Source organism: Falco naumanni, chromosome 15 (assembly GCF_017639655.2).
Source record: "Falco naumanni isolate bFalNau1 chromosome 15, bFalNau1.pat, whole genome shotgun sequence".
Classification (NCBI taxonomy): domain Eukaryota; kingdom Metazoa; phylum Chordata; class Aves; order Falconiformes; family Falconidae; genus Falco; species Falco naumanni.
In genome coordinates, this window is record NC_054068.1 from 10,365,870 (window position 1) to 10,383,404 (window position 17,535).

The 17,535-nt window shown below is 45.5% G+C and overlaps 1 protein-coding gene across 1 annotated transcript; it reads left to right on the top strand.

Annotated features, from left to right (window-relative positions):
* The first annotated feature begins 315 nt into the window (after nucleotides 1–315).
* Nucleotides 316–16,878, top strand: CMTM3 (CKLF like MARVEL transmembrane domain containing 3). The gene is made up of 5 exons (XM_040615824.1): nucleotides 316–472; nucleotides 9,896–10,051; nucleotides 11,843–11,938; nucleotides 13,193–13,310; nucleotides 14,966–16,878. The coding sequence occupies exons 1-5, from the start codon at nucleotides 362–364 to the stop codon at nucleotides 14,992–14,994; spliced, it is 510 nt and encodes a 169-aa protein (XP_040471758.1). The 5' UTR covers nucleotides 316–361; the 3' UTR covers nucleotides 14,995–16,878.
* The last annotated feature ends 657 nt before the right edge of the window (nucleotides 16,879–17,535 follow it).

The following is a 17,535-nucleotide window of genomic DNA, read 5'->3' on the forward strand; positions in this document are numbered from 1 at the left end:
GCCGGCGGTGGGTCCGCGGTACCGGTCACCGGGGCTCGGGGGGCGCCTGAGGGAGGCGGTGGGGGCCCGGGCAGCCCCGCCAGCGCTGGGCACGGGCACGGACCGGCGGCCCCCGGAGCGCCGGGCTGGCGGCACCGGGCTGCCCCTGCGGGATCCCGCCGCGGCGCCGCACGGCCCGGGGCAGCCCGCGGAGGACACCACCCCCCCACCCCTACACTGGGGGATGCTGAAACTTTTTTTCACGTTTCCGCAGTGTCACGGTTTCCGCTTCCCTCCTTAAAAAAAAAAAAACACCACCCCCCGCCCAGCCCAGCGCCGAGCCGCCCCCGGCCGCTCCCGCCAGCCCGCGGCCGCCGCAGCCATGGAGGAGCCCGAGGCCGGGGGGGCCGCGCCGGCGCCGGGGCTGCGCTCGCTCCTGCCGCCCCGGGAGTTCCTCTGCTCCCGCAAGGGGCAGCTGCTCCTCGCCGAGACGGTAAGGGTAGGGGCTGCTCGCGGGGGGGGGGGGGGGGGGGGGGGGGGCGGGCTGCGGGTCTGGGGGGCCGGGGGCGCCGGCCGTGCCCCCCGTAAGGCTCCGGGCCCCCCGTGCGGGCGGGGGGCAGCCCGGGGCGGGGGAACAACTCCGCTCGGGCCGTGCGGCTGTCCCAGCACGGTGGGGGGAGCGGGGCCGCAGCGGCTGTCGGCTGCGTTCGGGCACAGCGCGCTGGGAAACCCACCTAGCCCTTGGGTCAAGCTTGCGGTGCCCGGCGAGTGCCCCCCCGGCAGGACCCCCGCGCCCCCCAGCCAGAGCTGCCTTCGGTGCACTGTAACCCACTCGCAGCGTGAGCCCGGACACCACCCGCCACCCACCCGACCCCGTTTTCTCTGTGGGCCACGAGCATGGCTGAGCCCACGGCCCCGGCACGGCTGGACCCACTGTTTGTCCCTCGTACCTCAGGGAAGTCCTCACTCGTTCCTCTCCGATGCGTGGCATGGCCTAGGGCACCGCGATCTCAGCTTCTGCCCAGAGCACCCCGAAAGCTGCGTTTGCCCCCAGCCTCCCCGAGGGACACACGTGGTCCCTGCGAGGCCGCCAGCGCGCCCGCTGTGACAGCACCGAACAGTCACCCCTAGGACACGCTTCGTCAGGCCATGGATGCCCAGGGTCCAGGGTCAGGGCTGGCGGCAAGCACAGGCCTCTGACTTTCAGTGTAACGTTTTACCGGTGAAGACTCAAAGCCTGACCACTGACCCCCACCCCCCGGCACCGACCGCTTACCCATGGCTAGCGGGTGTTCCACAACCAGCGGTGAAATCGGCAGAAGAAGTTAGTGGAGTAAGATTAGACCTTCAGCCTCATTTATACCAGAAACAATGAAATCTGAACACCTAAGTTCTCTTATAGTTTTAGCTGGAGTTTTGATAGCCGGTAGTCAAATCCCGGGAGAGCCCCAACTAGTAGCCAGGTACAGGGAGCGTTCAGACGTGTATGTGGCTCGGGCTGTCCGCGCCGCTGGCTCAGGGAAGGGAACACGGACATTCGAGGACATTCAAGCAAGAGCCAGGGATGGCAGGGGCAGGAGGCCGCAATGTCACCAGGCTCCCTGACCAGCCCTTCTCTGCCCGCCCCGTAGCAGGCAGCACTGGGAACAGCCAGGAGGTGCGAGGCTTTGGGAGGAAAAACCGTTTGCTCAGGAGATGAGGACACGATGGGGAACACAGAGCTCAGGCGGGGTAGCAGCAGGCCACGGGCTGTATCAGCTCCACCGAAAATGCTGTAAAAATTCCAGGTACCCACCATTGCTCATACCCAGCTGTAGATTACAAACCCGCACATTCAAAAGGTATCAAAGCCCAACTAACTCTGCTCCTTTGGCAGATATTTTTGTTACGTACTGTAATGTTATACTGGCATTTCCTATACAAGCTTACAGCCAGTCAATTATGATTTTCAGAAAGCCTGGCTTTTTAACATCTCTGAATGATGACATGTTTGAGGAATACTGTTTTGGTCATGGGATCAGACTCACCCTTTTGTTGTCGTAGAGAAGCACTGGTTATGCCTCCTTGGAGTAAATAAAAACCACTCTGTCTTGACAAAACAGGGATTTATCCTTTGTAAGGCCACTCAGGGCTTCCTGAGGGTTTGGCCGGCTGAAGGCAGCTCTAAAATCCTGTCTGAAGCTGCAGCGAGGCTTTCTGCGTGCTCCTCGCAGGCCAGCCCCTGTGCTTTAGGACGATGTTTCCTGGCAGAGGGGAGGCAGCAGTAGTTTCTCTCCAGTTGTCTCCAGCTTTGCCAGAAGCCCTTGAAGACAACACAGGCCCCATAATAAATCCAGTCTGTATACAGTTAGAGAAATGCAGTGCCACATAATTGTAAATGAGTCCAAGTTAAATCTATCATAGTTTAAATCTGTTTCATCTTTAGCTTTGTCTTGAACGTTTGATTTTTCCTCTTTGACACAGCACTGCTGTGGGGTGGGGTTGGGTTCAGCATAAATGTATGTAAATAATATTCATGCGAGACAGGTTTTCAATAGTGTCTTTTGTTCAGAAACAAAATGGGGTTCTCATTATTGTTACCAGACCTCTCTGTCACGTTATTACCTAGCAGCTTGGCAAGTCACAAGAAGCGTGCCTTATTTCTCATGCATATGCCAGCACCTCTGCAGGTAGATCAGACGTTCTCTGTTCAGCTGCAGGAAGTGCCAAGTCAGTTTTCTCAACATTTAGAAAGCAAACCACCATATACTAAAAAATACATCACAGCCAAAGCAAGGCAGCAACTTGCCGACATGTCTTGGCAGGGGCAGATGGTATAACCATAACTTCTCTTTTCTGGTCCATGACAGAAAGGGAACGGGGGCCGGCTTCAGCAGATTCCCTCAGCCAGTGGCCACGCTGCCTGTGCGCTTGGTGGGAGGAACTTCATGAAGAAGCCCTGGTTTGCCCAGCGGCTGGCAAATGGTCCTTTCAGCTGCCATAAGCTATAGCAGACCCACTTAGACTTTGTCAATTAAGACAACCGCCACACTCACAGCCACCTGTTCCCTTCCCTTGCACCGCTGGCCACGGCCAGGAGCCCGGGCACCCACATCACGACTCAGGGCCACCCAGGGGAGGGGGCGCAGGCAGCTGCACCGGCAGCGTGGGAACTCAGCGCGGCCGGCGAGGATTGCTGAGTTGAGATGGAAGGAAGCTGCTATAGCCACTTCTTAAAAATAACGTTTACACATGTTTTCACATGGAGCGAGTAAGGATCTTCACAATGTGAGGGTGTCATTTACATGTTGGCACATAAACTGCTCTGTGGGCTGGCAAGTCTGGGCACTCCAGCGCTGCCTCTACAACAGGTCAGGCTGGTGAAGCAGCTGATTACTGCTAGAAGCTTAATTACAATTGCAAATCTTATTCCGAGGAAGATGTTCCCCCCACCCCGTTCCTTTTCCTTTTGATCTTCCTGCCTTATTAATTTTTTACTCCACCTGGGGTAGCTACACAGCCACAAAGAAGCAGTAACATGAAGTGCATGCATAAGCTTTGCTGTCTCTTCTGATCCTATTTATTCTCACTGTCTTGCACTTTCTAATCACCATTCTTTATCTCCCAGGTTAATTCTTTTCTCTTTCTTTTTTCCTTTCTATTCTCTCCCCATGGCATTATTTCTTCCATATATCTTTAACAGTCTTGTTAAGGTACTTATTTTTCCTAAAGACTTAAGTTACCGTCTTGAAGGTCAGCATCTCATCCATGCTCTTTTCCCCCCTTAAGAGATGCATTTTTCAGTTGCCTCTGTCCTGTGTTGGAACCATTTAACAGCCACTCCTGTATCTGCCACCAGAGCGTGTCCAGGTGAGATCCACAGTGACACATTCTGCTGCTCAACCCAGCTATTGCAGTCAAGCTTTTGTGTTTGTCCTGATGACTGCTTTAATTGGCACCCCCTTAGTCCCCTGAAGCCAGCATCAGTGGCAGAACATATTTTTTTAATAAAAATGTAGTATGAGTATGTAAGGTGGTCCCGTATAAGGTGTGTCACTACGAAGTGACACAAAGGATGCAGAAATCATTGTGCCTGTTTGTCTCTGCTCCCATCTTCTGTCTTTTCAGTCTTCTCTGAACTGACCTTCATAACTGAAACTTGCAGCTGCTCTGTGCAAAGCCTCCTTCTTCAAAGACGACCCCCTGTGCCTTTCTCTGGGTCTGTAGCCAGGAGGAGACCCTTGCAACTAATTCTGGAGGAACCAAGAACTTCACCTCCGTGACAAGTACAACAGGGAAGCAGTTGCTGAATAGCAGAGACCACTAAGCCATCCACTTCCTCTGGCTGCCATTAAACCGTAACAAAACGCACTCCTGCCCACAGAGCACCCTGCTAGCCGCTTTTAAAACTGCTGAAGCAAACCTGTTCTTTCCCATGGAGGGGAAGCGAGGGGCAGGCACTCGACCCAGCGGAGGGCACTGGGGTGTGTGTCGGAGCATGCACTGATGTCAGCTGCTTCCCAGCATCCGCATCATTCCCAGTGGGCTGCAACGGGGCTGTTCTCCCTGCACAGAGGAGACAAACGCCTTCACGCTCTGCCATGACCTCAGCACTGCAGCAGCCTTCCCTCCCTTCAGGGGCACAGTGCTCTCTAACCATTGTATTGAATTATTTTTTATACCTTAAATTGCAAGCTGGTTATATGACAAAGTATAACTTCATAATGCCTGACCAGTTTAAGCAACGCAGCAACACAATATTAAGTAATAATGACATGGGAGAAAATTACTTTTTGGAACAGAGTACCAAAGTTCCTTTAAAAAAGAAAAAATAATATGTAATAGTTCTCTTTTATGTACATTCTCATTCCCACAGAAAAGGTGCTCAATGAAGGACCAGGCTGCTTTTCTGCCAGGGTTTTTTAAAATCTTACCACTGCCAGACCATGAAAGGATCCTGTTCCGTTCTTTGCTGCACTAGAGCTTGCTGCATCTGAATACTCCTCCACAGTGAAGCTGGCAGCAATCCCATTAACCTTTCCACAGCAGTGCAGGAACACCTCAGGCTCCCAGCTGCTACTGATGTGAGGATGCAATCCCAAGGGAAAAAGAAACCCCTTGTCTAAATACAAATGGACAAAACTGCTAAAACACCCTCGTTTTTTTTATTCCCAGAAGCAGCAGTGCTTTCTGAGTCTGAAAGTGCTAGAAATGAACTTGCAACTGCATTGAGCCCTCACCAACTTCCTCTCTAGCTGGTGTTTGGTTGGTGGTTGTTTTTTTTCTTTAGCACAGACACAGAGCTGTTACAGAAATCACAAGATCCCATTGCTTGACCTTTCTCTGAAATCACTTTTAAACACACAGCTTCAAGAAAAAACAGTGCAGAACAACTGTGATGTTCAGCGGATCATTTGACGGTCTCTAGAGGGCTCAGGGTAGAGTCTGAAGGTTGCTTTTGAGTTTGTCATTTTTAGAGCAACTTTCAGTTTGCCAGGTATTTCTCTCAAAGACATGAAGTCTGGAAAAGTCAGTCAGTAGGTGTTCGTTAATTCTGGGTACGGACTGGCACATCAGTGTATTTATTGTGTGAGAAGTAGATTTTTAAAATTACCAAATATTTAGATGACATCAAATACTTCAGTTAGTGGCACTGCAATTAAATAGACAAGATAACAGGAAACCTATTCACTTTTATAATTCAGAAAAGAAATAATGGATAATATCCAGTATTGCTGATGAGTCTGTGTACTCCACCTGTCAGAGGGGGAAATGAACTCTAAACAAAAGAGAAACATCGTTGAAAGCTGACAGCTTTGTGAGCTCTTGTATTACACAGGGCTGTGCCCAAGGTACCAAGTAGATCTGGCATAAAAAACCACATCAGGGCTGCGACATGGCCACTGAGGAGACAAAAATAAGAAAGCCAAAGAACAAGCTGCAGCACCACAGCCATCACCTGACAGAGCATTCAGGCACCTCCTTCCTTTTGCTTCTCTTGCTTTAATGTGTACCTGCCTCCCCTTCCAGCTGTGCCTCAATGAAGGCTGTAGCATTTGGAAAAAAACAAAACCAAAAAAACTTTCAAACTCTTGTTCTCAAATTTTTTTTTTTGCTATTTTACAGTGTCTATGTCACATAAAATTTTCCTTGGACCTTTTCAGGCTCTGAATGCCTCCAAAACAAGGAACGATGCTTAACTGGAGAGCAATTACACACTTCATGTCAGATTATTTCCCTTTTACTATTATCATCAATAATCCATTTGAAAGCAAAGGGGTTCCTGCAAATGAAGCGTGACTTTTTGTTTTAAGGCGGCCTTGACATGCACTTTCCCTGTACAACGGGATGCTGACAGGCAGGGTCAGGAGCAGAGAGCTGGCACGGGCTGGACACAGACGACCACTTAGAGTGGCAGTGACAGCCAAAGCACAGTTAGTGTTCATCATTTGAGCAACTAACTGGCCTGGTAACTAATTTTGAAATGGACAGCTAGTGTTTCCCCAGGTTCCAGCTTCTCTGGATCAGACTGAGTTAGGAGGCTGAAGTGCTCAGACCGATCCTTTTGTCTCTTCAGCAACTTACCTTGCACCAAAGCAGGAATCCCACCAGCATGCTGGAGCAGGAGCCCCTTGGCGCGCTCTTGCCGCAAAACAAGTGTCCGTTTGCATCCCCAGCCACATCAGAGCAGGGTCTGATCAAGTTCTGAATCATGGACTCTGACAGCTGTGTTTCGTCTGCTTCCATATCATCATTTTGATTTCCTTATCAGGCACTCGGAAAGAGCGAAGGAAAATTGACAGATTCTGTGCAATCTTAGGGTCCAAAACTTTCAATTCTTTGATTCTTTTCTTAAAAGATTTCTCCCAAATCCTCATCCTCTTTTTTTTTTTCCACCATTTTTTGACAACAAAACAGGGCACTGCACTGCATTTCAAACCATGTAGACCTGCCCAGGGCCGTCAGGGTGAGGGGAGCACAGTGGGAACCTTACGTTACACAAATTACCATCAGGCTGATCTTAAGAGAACAGAAAGGCTCTTTGTCTCACCCAACAGTTAACGCTTCTGACAGTACAACTTTTTCTCTGCATAAAGGCAGGCAGAGTGCAGGAATTACTGTATCAAACAGAATCGAGATCAAAGTGATCTCTACCATGCATCTTCAACTTACATATCTGAAATGTGCCTCTCTGCCTCCTCTCGCTGCTGTGGTATGATGTATTATTTAATACTGCATTTAATCCTTTCATGAGAGATCTAACAAGTTTAGTTCAGGTCTGATGTGCTGCTGTTGAAAGGGGGTCAGTCGGCAGGACCTATCCTGAATGCATCTCCCTGCTGCTGCTCGTCCCTGCACACTTCTCTGTCTCTCCATCTCTGCTATCACACACTCCTGTAGCCAGAAAAAAGATATTTTTTTTTCAGCACCAGAAGAAAAAGACAAAGCATCCTAACTACATGGTGGTTTCTTTTTAAACCAAGAAAAGATGAAACCACGTCTACATTATGTTCCACAAATGCCAGCGAAGCAGATTCACAGAGCTGAAGTCCAGTCCTTTCTGGTTTTATTCCATAGGGGTGGAAAAGGAATAGGCAGTGTGATAGGAAGAAGTTGTCCTCTCTCCTCTCAGTAATTTTCAAGTTCTGTTACATCCACTTCTCTTGAAATAGTACCTGGCACTTTTCATTCACAGAAATGAAATACCACGTTAAGGATAAGACAGCAAATGAGTTCCTTCCACTATATCAGAACTCTAGAAAAAACTGCTGAGAAGCTATGTAAGCCATAAGCAAAAAAAAAAAAATAGGATAAACAACAACAAATAGGGTAAATATTATCAGGTAACAGGCCTTGATGCACAAGTGAACTCTGTATTTAACCAGATCAGTTTCTTACAACTCAGTGAAACAAGAACAATAAATAGATAGAAACATTTAAAGATAAATATAGTATCTTACTAAAAATATCACATCCTCTCAAACTTTACCACCCAGTCCTAATAGATCAAAACAATATACTCCATCCAGCTGTTGTCATCCAGGTCAAGAACTGACTGCTTTCCCCAAAACCTAAGCTTAGAATAAAGGCTTGTTAATTAATTAAAGAAATAATTTCAACAGCTTTGAACTGCTCTGTTGCCCCCTACACCTAAATGCACTCTCCTGATACATGTATTTGTGGGTTGACTGACCCCTCATAGGAGTAATTGTTAATCAATAATTAACTGTAGGAGCCTTATCATTCAAGTATAATGATTTTTTTTTGATGTACAGGTGGTTCCCAGGAACACATGGTAGCAGCAAGCAAAGAAATTCATAGATCTGAAATGTAATGAGGTAAATTCATTGATCACAGTCCGCACATTATTTAGGCTTTTCAAGAAGCCATGTCTGCCTTCAGACATGCCAGCTGGGGGAAAAGAATACATCTGTTTCCAGTATTAGATGAGGGAGTGTGGATAACTGGCTAGCTGAAAAGGGTCACATAGACATAGTCCAGCTGGCTGGACAAAAATGCACATTGCTCTCAGCTTATCTGAAGTAAAGCAAAAATACACTATCCCTGGCTGTTGTTGTTACACAGTAACAGGAAGATCGCGGTGGGAAAAGAATGTTGCAGGTGGGAACAGATAACTACAGAAGAGAAACTAGGGGCGGGCTTGGTATTTAGGCAACTAACCAATAATGAGCTTAACTTTGTAATATGTATGAGCTAATTATAACAAGGCATAAAAGGTGACTGTAAGGGACAATAAACGAAGTCTGCTGATCACTCATATTGAGTGACTGTGTCTTCCCTCCGTCGCGACAAGGGAGAATGTCAGCATCCCCATTTCAAATTTAGAAGTTAAAAAACCTGTGATCTAACGCTCAAACAGTACCTACTGCTACACTGACCAAAAGCATCCCTGAGCATTGCTAAGGCACGGATTTGTCTTCAGGAGGGCAGAGTGAATACAGCAGCTCAGGTATAAACTAGCTCATAACACTTGCACTTGCAGAAAATGTTTTATTCAGTATGCTAGCAACTTTTTGTATTTTAAGCTAAATATGAACAAGCCAGCAACCAGTTACCACGGAAGGTTGCAGAGCAGTAGGGCTGGAGCTTCTTCTTACCAAGCTTCTCCATGGCCCCCTCACCTCCCGCTTCCACAAATACAGTAGCTGAAAGTCCAGAAGTGTAGCAAGCACTTCGGTACAGTCTGGTTTCTGTAAAAAAAAGCATCTTTAGCCATTTTCCCACTGTGAAAATTCCTATTTAGAGCCATAAACGACATTCTAAAAGTATTTTAATTGAATGGGAAAACAAATGCCCTTTTTATTCTTTTGCAGAGTTAGGAAACATCATGGAGAGAAAACAAATCTATGGGAGTTAGCTATCCTATTACTCTCTAAAACAGCTGTCTACAGCAGAAAACTAGAACCAGAGACTTCCAGAAATCACAGAATAATTAGTTCTCAGTTCTTATCTATCCATCAATAGCAGACTTTTTTTTTTTCCAACTCTAAGCAGATTATACATGCTAAGTTACTTTGGGCTATCTGAGCAATGATTTGGGTTTCAAATGAGAACTGTCACAGCCAAAAGCTTAGAGCTCTGTTTGCTTGGCAATGCCCCGCTCTGTTTGCGGAATTATGTTGTCAGAACTGTTTACAATCTAGAGCAAATTATTGACTGGAGAGGTGCAAATCCACCGAGCAGCCTGGAAAGTCGATTTCACACGCACTGAAAGAAACACCATTACTTTAGATTTGTTCCGTGCTAAATGAGAAAATTCATTTGGCCCAAGGGGAAAAAAAAAAGTTGGAAGCAAGATATGCCATCACCAGCAGCGCTGACAGGAACACGCAGGGAGAATAACGCTTCAAAGCTGCTCAGCTGCCTGAGGCTCTGCTATTTCATGCGAATAACTAGAGTTTTCCTTTTACTCTAGGTGCTGTCATTTATCATTTTTATCTGCTATATTGCATCTCTAGCTGCCTCTTTCATGATGGCACCACTCCTAGAGTTTCTGCTGGCACTATTTCTTTTTTTTGCCTACGCCTCTAAACTTAATGAGAAGTTTAAAGGACTCTACTGGCCTTTGACGGTAAGTGAAATGCACAATATAAAACCACAAATGTAATTGTAGAGTGTAACATGAGTAAAAGGCACTATACAGGAGGTTGGGCTGTTAACGACTTCACCTCCTTATCAGAAGCTTGTCCACACTGCCTCTCATTCAGAAGGTCCCAAAGCACCCTTTACACTATGCTATACTACATCCTATAGCTTTCTTGGTGCTGACACAAAGTGTGGTTTTATTAAAGCACAGAATGTATGCGCCATTCCAGGCAAACAGCTTAGAGCTGCATCTTCAGAAGCAAGCAACATCAGCCCAACTGAATCTGCCCACTGCTGGGAGCAACTTAATAAATATTGCCACCCTTACAAATGAGGAAGCTGAGGCACGCTATATAGTAATGCGCACGCTATATAGTAATGCACACGCTATACTAAAATGTTTTCAAGTTCTCAGATAAATGCTGTTGAGGTCAGTGATACTCACATGCAAACAAACTGGCAGCTGCTTCTGTGAAGGGGGAAGGCCCTGCAGCTGCCCAGTGACACAGGGAAATCCCTGGCTGTTCCCGGGGGCCGGCAGGTTGGTGGCTGCACTGGTGGCTGCGCACTGGCCACTGGATGTCTCTGTTGCTTCAAATATAACATTGCCAAGGGAGCATTTGTCTAGCAGTACACGTACTTCCAAAAAATGCTAATGTCATCGATATGCATTCTCTTTTGGTACTGTCTAGCAATAGTTCATCGTAGTGAGATTTGAATTAGAGGTCTCAATATATAAAAATAACATTAGCAAGGCCACTGGTGGATATAACAATAGCAGTGACTTTGACAGTGTGCGTGGTTTTTGTCTGGTAATCTCACTTCCATTGTTTTCCCGTTTTCTACATGCATCTGATTACAGAACTAAAACAAAGCACCTGTATGTTTATTATTACCATAACATACTCCAGTCACAGAGACCAGACCTTGTCCAGACTTCAGAAGAGTCGAGTTTCTTGTAGGATTTGTGCTTTGAGACATTCTCTTACTCATCCATCTGTTCCGAAAAGGCAGAAGGTCTAATTGTGAACACAGATTGAGATACCATTATTCCAGCTTACATGATTTACACATGCCCTGGGAATTGCAGCTCTATTTAATACACAGTTCAGAGACGCCGTTGCTCCAGCACATCACTGCTTGTATTACAGGGCACAGCCCCTGCCCTGCTGAGATACAGTCTCAACCACAGAAGCCCCTAATTTGATGACAGCAACAGGTACAATCACGTCAGGCTAGCTGTTGGAGTTACAAGTATAAATCACAGTTTTAAACACTAAAAGTGTTTGGTTCCTAAACGAGACAGGCAGGGCTACTTCTATACAGAAACAAGCATGTGCCTGTTCCCCGTGGGAACTGATATGATCCTCCAGAGCCTTTGGTACCACAGGAGCTCTGCTTAGGGATGAAACCTTTTAAAGCACTTCAACTGATTCTTCCATTAGAGCCCGTGCAGCGCTCCAAGTTAAAAGATAGCCCTTCTCAGCCTGAAAAAAGGTCTGCCTGACATAAGCATGTTAGAAGCAGGATTTATACAGACGTCTGTAAGAGCAGAGGTTTATACCAAGATTCCAGTCGTCTCCCATCTAAAGATATTTCCCAGATGAGCAATTCATCCACTACAAAATACCAGGCTGTAGTCACATTCCAGAATCGGGCAAGTCCACTGACGCAACAATGAAGGGTTTTAGTGGTCATTTCTGAAATAATTTTTAGAGGAGTTTGTATGTTGGAATTACATGACTAATCGGAGCCTGCAACATTGGTTATTTTACAGGATTTCCTGCGGTGCGTCACTGCTGCCATTATTTACTTTGCCATTTCAATTGCTGCTGTCTCAAAATACAACGATGGAGCATCTAAAGCAGCAGGAGTAAGTAGATGTGAGCTCTCCACTCCAGTATTTCAGTGGACTGTGTATGCACATACCTCAGAAACAGTTCAATTTTGACCCCATTGCAAGTAGCAGAAGTTTCTTCAATTAACTAAATTAGATTTAGATTTGCCTAAAGCAAGGAAAAAATGGTCAGTTATGTAGAAAAATCGGGTGTTAATCAATTAATAGGTTTTTTTTCATCCTAACAGTGCTGCTCAGTGTTAACTGTACTACTTAAGGAAGGCATACAGGGAAGATAAATTTCTCTGTTCCTGCAAAGAACATAAAGATCTTTGAATAAGAGAGAATAATAATAATAATAGAAATCAAACTTGTAACTACTAAGGACAGTCTATATTAAGTAATTTCAACCTCCTACCTCTACTGCTTAGTTTCACTGGGATAAGTTGAAGCTACAGCAGTGTCATTTTACCCTCCAGTATACGGACTGCACAGGAGAGAGCCTTTGTCATCAGCATTTTGTGTTCAGAAATAAGATACAGCCTCTCCATCTGCAACTTGACTCGAAGCATCAATAATGTATGCAACATAAATAAAATCTGCATAGTAATTTAAAAAGATGGGGAAGAACAATACCCAGGAGTGTTAGCCGGCAACCCTTGCCAAACCATCCCAAGTCCAACACAATTTTGAAACAAAAGACCTTGTTTTAAGCTTTGTCACTCCATCTAGACATGAAACAACACAACACAGTGTTTCCCCTAGCTTCTCAGAGTGAAAACCAGCCGACTCTCGCCACACTGCTGCTGCCTTGACACTAAATAGGTAACTTCAGAAGCATTTTATCTCAATCTAGTTCATTCTGCAAGATTCTTGCAAACCAGTAAAAAAATCATTTCCAGAGAAACTGAGGCAATTTCTTGGTGGCACAGAGATGCCCTGGGCTAACAGAGGTGCAGGTTACGTTCTCCTGTAGCTCCCAGCCCAGGCCAACGCTGGTGCTCAGAACATACCCAGAGCCAGAGAGGGAGGCAACCTGGGGAGCTGCTACGGACACCTCTGGAGCTGCAGGGATCACCGCTCAGAAATGAGCTGTGGTGTAGCTGATGCCAGTGGCTCACGACACAATTCCCTTCCCTGCCTTTTTAGAAAGGCACAGGTCAAAAAAAAAAAAAAAAAATCAAGCCCAGGTTTTCTTCAGTAATTTTTCTTGCGTCAGTTAGGCTTATTTCAGTTTGCCATTGATGGACGTGACCTGTTATCAAGGACAGTACTATTTTGCCGTTTCAGGTGTTTGGGTTTATAGCCACAATAGTGTACGCCATTGATTTCTACATAACCTTCAATGACCTGGTTACTTTTCTCAAGCAAGGCAGTTCCGATTCCCCTGAAGGGCGCAAGTCAGAAGGTGGGTAAAATTCCCCGTGTGGGTTATACCAACATGTAACAGGAGATTTTCTTCTCCATTTCGCCCTTCGCAGGGAAGCAAGAGCACTCACTCAGTAAGAACGGCTTCTGTTCTTGGGTACCTTGGTTTTGCATTCCTCAACTACGCTGCATTATGAAGCTGCTTAGTCTTAAGAAGTTGGAATTTTAGTGATTTATAAAGAGAACTAGCAAGCCAGCAATGTTAAGTTTCTCAGTTTTGTGCCATCTAACTTTGAAAGGCCCCAGATCCAATTATAGAAACCACTGTGCAACACAGTTTTATCCTTTCGTCAAAATGTCTTACTTAAAAACAAACCTTTTTTTTTAATAACAATTGAAATCCATTAGTCCACAGTCTTTTATGTCCAATAGTGCTTTTCTCTTTAACTCTCTTTACCACGATTACCTGTTATTCAGGGTGAAGCTGTGACCATCTGTGGGTAAATGGCCTTTTTTCCAAAGGCCACACAGCGTAAAATTAACAAGATCGCTATCAAATTTCTTACTAACATAGAAGGTACAGTCTACCTCAAATAAGACTGATCCACTCAGACAAAGATAAAAAGAGGGACCCGCTGTTGGGAGTTCAGACCCATTTCAAGCCAAGTCAGGACACAGGCAGCTATTTTGCAGCACCCCACGAGCCCAAACCAGGCATCGTGCCCCGGTGGCACTGCTCAGCACACCCACACAGATGAAAGAGACTGTTCCACACTTTAAAACAAAAAAATCCAAAAACACCCACCCCAAAACCAAAACCCCTCAAACCCAAAAACACCCCAGGATGTGTACAGAATCCTAGAAGGTATATAGTAACACCAACAGCCTTTTCTGGGTGTTTTAGTACGTTGTTAAATGTTTTGAAGGCTTTGGGCCAAAGAGACAAAAGAAGAATTCAAGGAATAGATCATAGGAAACAGACTGTAAGGACTGAAAACTGTTTATCCCTACTCAGAAAAAGATCAGGTGACAAGGGTACAAAATTAGGCTAAAGATTAGATCTGATTTCCCTGGAGATGGAGAGAGAAATATAGAAACTAATCAATGCACAATCGTGCAGCTTTGTGCTGATGTGACGGTGCAAGAAGGGCTTTGCCCTGCAGCGCCTTCCTCCAGCACCAGACTTACCTTCACACTGCGGCTCTCAGCTGCTGAGCCCAGAAATCCCTTGCTTCCTTGAAAGCGGAGTCTCGAGCTTGGGCAAGAGGTGCCTCTGTAGGCCTGTTGGGATTTCTTAATATCTAAAAGCTTCTGGCTTTCAGACACGTTTAGCTGGCGGAGTGTAACCATGCCCGAGAGCAAGCAGCAACACCCTAGCGCAGGAGGTATGCCTGCAGCAGACGTCCTCGGGGTGGCCACGCTAACAGTAACACCTCCACAAGCTCTCTCATCCCAGCTGTTACCTCTGTGGTGGGGTCTGAGTCTCTCTCAGCAGCACTTCTCGAGTCCTTGGAAACACTATTTAAAGCTCTACCATGTTAACAAGAACTGTCATTTTACAAGCTTTTTCCTAAATATGTCACAGCCTTTGAAGCAGACACCTGCTGAAGAGCAACATCTCTTTCCTCGCAAAAGCTAAAGCTGACGTGGACATTCCTACTTTTCATTTTCACTATTCCTTGTTTTACATTTCAGATGAGGACTCAGATTCTGACTCCGACTGAAGAACCCAACACCAACCAAGCATGAAGGGAAGATGATCAAGCACCTTCCTCTCTGCTGAATGCACTGCCAGTTCAAATATTTCCTTTATTTCAGCCTTAGTAGCCTCTTTCCACCTCACTGTTGATGGAATCACCAAAGCACAGACAGGGCAGTGATGTGGAAAAGGAGACTATTCCCAATGCCGTTAGATGCTTTTTCAGAGCTACAGATTTTACAGTAGTTCAACCTGCCCAAGGTCTGTATCCAAACAACACATCTCAATTCTCTGTTGCCCCTCCTCACTCAGCACTACAATGTACTGAGTAAACAGAACATAGTATTTTAAACATATAAGCAGAGCTTTTAATATGCTTTACTTAATTCCAACTCTGTAACACTTAGAGCTTTTATACTTCTTGCTGTGCCAAAGAAGAGAGGCTTGGAATGCCTCTATTTGTATTTTTCTTGATTAACTAATAGTATTTCTTTATCTGAATATTCCACTATCTCAAGCACTGAAGGCATAGATTGTAGTTAACACGTTGGTTTCAATACATTTGTATCCACTGCCTATCTGGGGCAAGAAAAAGCGACAACTGGAAACATGTAGCAAGAACAAACCTCAAAGTATAATCCTGCCGCAGGGTGGCTGGCTCATCAAACATTCGGTATCACTTTTGTAAGCTGTTTGGATGGGGTCACATCCCATCTTCTGCAATTTCACCACTGATACGAGGTAGAACAGATGAGGCATTGTCTTACCAGCCCCCTTCCTACCATTTGCGTGGAAGCCCTTGCACACACAGCTAAGGAAGGCTTGCCAAACACCATCCAACAGCATTTGCCTATCAAAGCCTCCAAGTGTTTTACGCACAAGATACCACGGTCTGATCTCATGCTGTTGCAAACACTGGTCCTCCCACGAGTTTACTGTTTGTAAACTTAAAACTGTAAAACTCAGGATACCTGGGCCCCAGGAGGGCAACACATCCTTCCCACTGTGAAAAGGTAAAAAACCAACCTCCAAACTGACAAATGTCTGCAATTAATTTCATTTTTGAGACCTCCCCCTCTTTTTGTGTGTGCGCTTTTCTGTTTCGGTTTGAGGTTTGGGTTTTTTCCCCCTGGAAGGACATGATTTATCTTGTGATCGAGTATTCTGGTGGAAAAGCCGCCTGATTTTACAAGAAGGTGTTTTTGTGGGTAGCACAACCTACCTTGAAATAATTTGTGTCCACTTACAGACACATACTGCTTGGAAGAAACATGGCATGCTCCTTATATATGGCAGCAGATCGGTCTATTGCAAAGAAACCTGTATGCATTAAAGAAAAAATTAATATAGTACCAGAACAGGTGGCCTTAAAAAGTAATTAAAATGAGAGCAGATGGTGCTAACACAGTAAATGAAACACCAGGATAAAACCATAAAGGCAGATTTCCTTTGGGAATAAATGACCACTGGGGTTCCAGTTCCCTGCCGGCAGCTGGCTGCTGACGGGCACAACCACGGTACCGAACAGCGAGCAGGTGCTTGGGAAGGTGCTGGCCAGACTCAGAGCTGCCTAACGGGCAGCTCCTACCTCTCCTCTTTCCAGACCACCGACAGAATAAAGGCAAAACAAACGGTTGCTTCTAGATGTGACAAATCATCTTTGATTTTATGAAAAAAATCTTTGCATCTCTTCCCGTATGAAATTCTACCTTCCTTTCTCTTCTGTTGTCGTATTTTACTGGCATGCACTGTGACGTCAGGGGACCTGGGCTTATTTTTTATATTCAGTGGGTTTGTACTTCTCTTATTTTTATTAAAAAAAAAAAAAAATGTACTGCATGTCACAGCTGGAAACTTGTACATGGTTAGTATTTAGAAACCATGCTGGATTAAACCTCTTTTAACAGAAGTGCTGGGCGTCTTTACTTATTTTAAGACCTGGTTTTACTGCCTTGCCTCTGACCAGTGAGAGAAACGGTGTTCAAGCAACTCCATCAGGCAAGATGCAAGTGCTGGGAAGGCAGAGGACGGCACGGAGCCAGCACAGGAGACCAGTCACTCATGGTTGCACACCTTGCAAGGAGAAACTTCATCTTCAGTGTGTTAACCATGAAAGAATTTAACCAAGAATTAGTTTTTGCATATTTAGTAGACATTGGAGATTCAGTGCTCTTACTTGGCAAGTAAGAACATTGTAAACAACAATCCTCTTTTGGTTCACCCTTCACAGACATGTTACAACCTAAAATCTGCTAAGGTTTTCTAGTCATTTTTTTCATATTGGAACACTCACTCCTAAAGTAAAATGGAAAAGGCAAACAAAATTGCTCATTAGTTGCTTCAGGACTGCTTTAGCAGGGATGCAGTGAATTGCCTGTCCACAGAATTTCGCTACTAGCATTCGGGCATTTGATTGCACTTCTTTCTAAGCAGCTTGGTCCCAGGGTGAAGTACTTGTGTGCAAGATTCCAGCCTTTATAAAAAGATCAGTTCCCACAACTGAAGCAAAATACACTTCTGTATTTTATCGATATAATTTCAGAGAAGAGAATTAAATTAAAAATAA

Bases quoted from the DNA above. Each gene is read 5' to 3' on its own strand.
- CMTM3 (XM_040615824.1), top strand. From the start codon at position 362: ATGGAGGAGCCCGAGGCCGGGGGGGCCGCGCCGGCGCCGGGGCTGCGC. The intron at 11,939-13,192 runs GTAAGTAGATGT...TTGCCGTTTCAG, and splicing joins GAGCATCTAAAGCAGCAGGA to GTGTTTGGGTTTATAGCCAC. The intron at 13,311-14,965 runs GTGGGTAAAATT...TTTACATTTCAG, and splicing joins TGAAGGGCGCAAGTCAGAAG to ATGAGGACTCAGATTCTGAC.